Here is a 2,672-nt window from a genome sequence, read left to right as displayed (position 1 = left end):
CCATCCTCCTGCCTCAGCGTCCCGAGTGCTGGGATGACAGGCTGTGCCAGCATGCCCGGCCGGGATTGATAGTTTAAATAGGCAGTGATCACCCTGAAGAGTCACTGACCCAACCCTGTACAGGAAAAGCCCCTGTTCTGTGCCCATGCCCGCTGGGTACGTGTCTCAGTTCCCTACATGATCCCAATTTAATGCATTTTACCTGAACAATCATCCTTGCAATCCTGCTGGCTGACCATAGTTCTGTCCGACCTCATGCCCACCTGTGACTTCCCATTTTCCCCTGCCTTGGACCCGCCTCACATCGTGGTTTTGCTCTATAAAATTCCCTAGAAAATACAGGTTCCTGGGCCACGCACCCCTCCCTTTTTTGTCTTTTTGAGACAGGGTCCCACTATGCAGCTCAGGACTTGAGCTCACTCTGTAGCCCAGGCTGGTCTCCAACTCACAACGATCCTCCTGCCTCAGCCTCCCCAGTGCTGGGATGACAAGCATGTGCCACCACTTTTAATTTCTTTTTCTTCCCTCTCTCGGACAGAAGCTTTCTTTGCCTCAAATACATTCTGCTCTTAACCTCCGTTGTCGCTAAAATTCATTGTTCGATTTTAGAGGACACGAACTCCTCCCAGGTATCCTTCAGCTTGGGCTTTCCTTCCCCTGTATCAAGGGCACTTGGAGAATGCTGGAGGGTGCGGTGTCTCCAAGTCCTAGGACCCGACGGGGTCCTGCCCGGCCCTGCCCAGCTCGGGGCAGCCGCTGAGCTGTGCCCTCTCAGCCCAACGCCTTGCCCATCCCGGGACAGTGCCAGGGGCGCCTCTGAGCCTCAGCGCACTGGGTCACACACTCACCGTGCCCGGCCCAGCTCCCGACCCGGGAAGAGCCGGCGGAGGTCCCAGGTGCAGCCCGTGGGCCTCTGCACCCCTGAAAGCAGCCCCTTCCCGCCCAGCCCCCGGGGACCCCACCACTCACCATGACTCCTGGGGTCACCGGGGGAGGAGCAGGCGCGTCGGGCGAGGTCTCCCCGTGACAGAGGGCGAGGGCTCTGGCGGGGGCAGCAGTGCGCAGCGCGCTCCCATCCCCACTTATACCCCCGCCCACCGTGTGCAGGGCAGCCCTCCCCCGCCCAGGCCCCACCCCAGAGGGGCTGGTGGGCTCAAAAGTTCAAACTGCTTTAGATAGTTTCAAAGGAAAATAAGAAGGAAAAGGAAAGGAAATAGAAAGGAAAATAAGTAAGGAAGAATAAAGCCAGCTGTACATTAAAAAAAAAAAAGTTCAAACTGCTGGGTGTAGGGGCACATGCCTTTAATCCCAGCACTCGGGAAGCTGAGGCACAGCACTTGCCTGGCAAGTGCAAAGGTCCTGAGTTGCATTCCCAGAACAAAGAACGAAAGGAAACATCATAACAAAATAATTACAGAATACCAATCCTTAATACACTGCGTAGGATATTTTTTAAATGATGGCCGATATATTACGCAGAGTAAAAGTAAAACAAGACACTCTTAAAAAACAAGACGCATACACAGGGTGTGCTGGTGCACGTCTATAAACCCAGCACTTGGGAGGCTGAGGCAGGGTTATTGCTATGAGTACAAGGCTGACCTGGGCAACAAAATGAGTTCAAGGCCAGCCTGAATTTCATAGTGAGATCTTGTCTCAAAAAGAAAAAAAAGGGGCGGGTGTGGTGGCACATGCTTGTAATCCCAGCACTCAGAAGGCTGAGGCAGGAGGATCTCTGGGAATTTGAGACCAGCCTGGGCTACAAAGTGAGCTCGAGACCAGCCTGAACTGCACAGGGAGAACCTGTTGAAAAAGACCAAAAAAAAAAAAAAAAAAAGCTGGGTGTGGTGAAACACACCTGTAATCCTAGCACTTGGGAGGCTGAGGCAGGAGGATTGTCACAAATTCCAGAGCAGCTTGGGCTGCAAAAGTTAACTCAAAGCCAGCCTGAAATTCATATTGAGATTCTATCTCAATTTATTTGGCCTTTTTTGTTTGTTTGTTTTTGACTTTTTGAGACAGTCTCACTATGCAGTTCAGACTGGCCTGAACTCACTTTGTAGCCCAGGCTGGCCTAGAACTCACAACCATCCTCCTGCCTCAGCCTCCCCAGTGCAGGGATTACAGGTGTGTGTCACTATGCCTGGCTGAGACTTTCTCAAAAAGACAAAATAAAACACAAAATAAACCCACAAAAACAGAAACCTTTCCTTTTAAAATTTTGTTTTAAAGAAGAAACAGAAAGCATAAAAACCCAGAAAACAAAATTCCAAAACAATAAGATAGGAGGCTAACAATGGTTAATACATTGCATATCACTACCTTTAAATTAGTTACTCAGAGTAGGACAGATCAGCATTGAATTATCCAAAGAGTATTACCACAGACGTGTCTTTTCAATGGACTGAGACAAATTAGGAGTGTATCTTAACTATTATATATATCCCTTTTCTTTCTTATGCCAGCCCCGGGAAGCAATTTCTCTCTCCTTTAGAAGATTCTTCCCCTTTTACAATATCTGTTGCACACTGTGCATCACACAGACTCTCAGCCGCTCACACTAGGGAGACAGTAGCTGTTTATACATCTGCCTCTGGTTTATGTCACTTCTGAGCAAGGCTTCTATTTGCATCCATTTACCTATAAAAGTCTCCTATTTGTACTTCTTTCTG

At 49.3% G+C, this 2,672-nt stretch overlaps 1 protein-coding gene across 1 annotated transcript in view; it reads right to left on the bottom strand.

Annotated features, from left to right (window-relative positions):
• Positions 1 to 2,672, bottom strand: part of LOC102021461 (tubulin alpha-1C chain-like) — a gene marked incomplete at its 3' end in the record, with an annotated part of 11,720 nt that overhangs the window by 7,047 nt on the left and 2,001 nt on the right. The window contains exon 2 of the mRNA XM_013505550.1: positions 970 to 1,144. Coding sequence (XP_013361004.1) covers positions 970 to 1,144 — 175 coding nt within the window. The remainder of the gene's footprint in view (positions 1 to 969; positions 1,145 to 2,672) is intronic.

This window comes from Chinchilla lanigera, unplaced genomic scaffold (assembly GCF_000276665.1).
Source record: "Chinchilla lanigera isolate Chin_1 unplaced genomic scaffold, ChiLan1.0 scaffold00098, whole genome shotgun sequence".
Taxonomy (NCBI): Eukaryota; Metazoa; Chordata; class Mammalia; order Rodentia; family Chinchillidae; genus Chinchilla; species Chinchilla lanigera.
The sequence above is the reverse complement of the archived record's forward strand: the minus strand, read 5'-3'. Positions and strand labels throughout refer to the sequence as shown.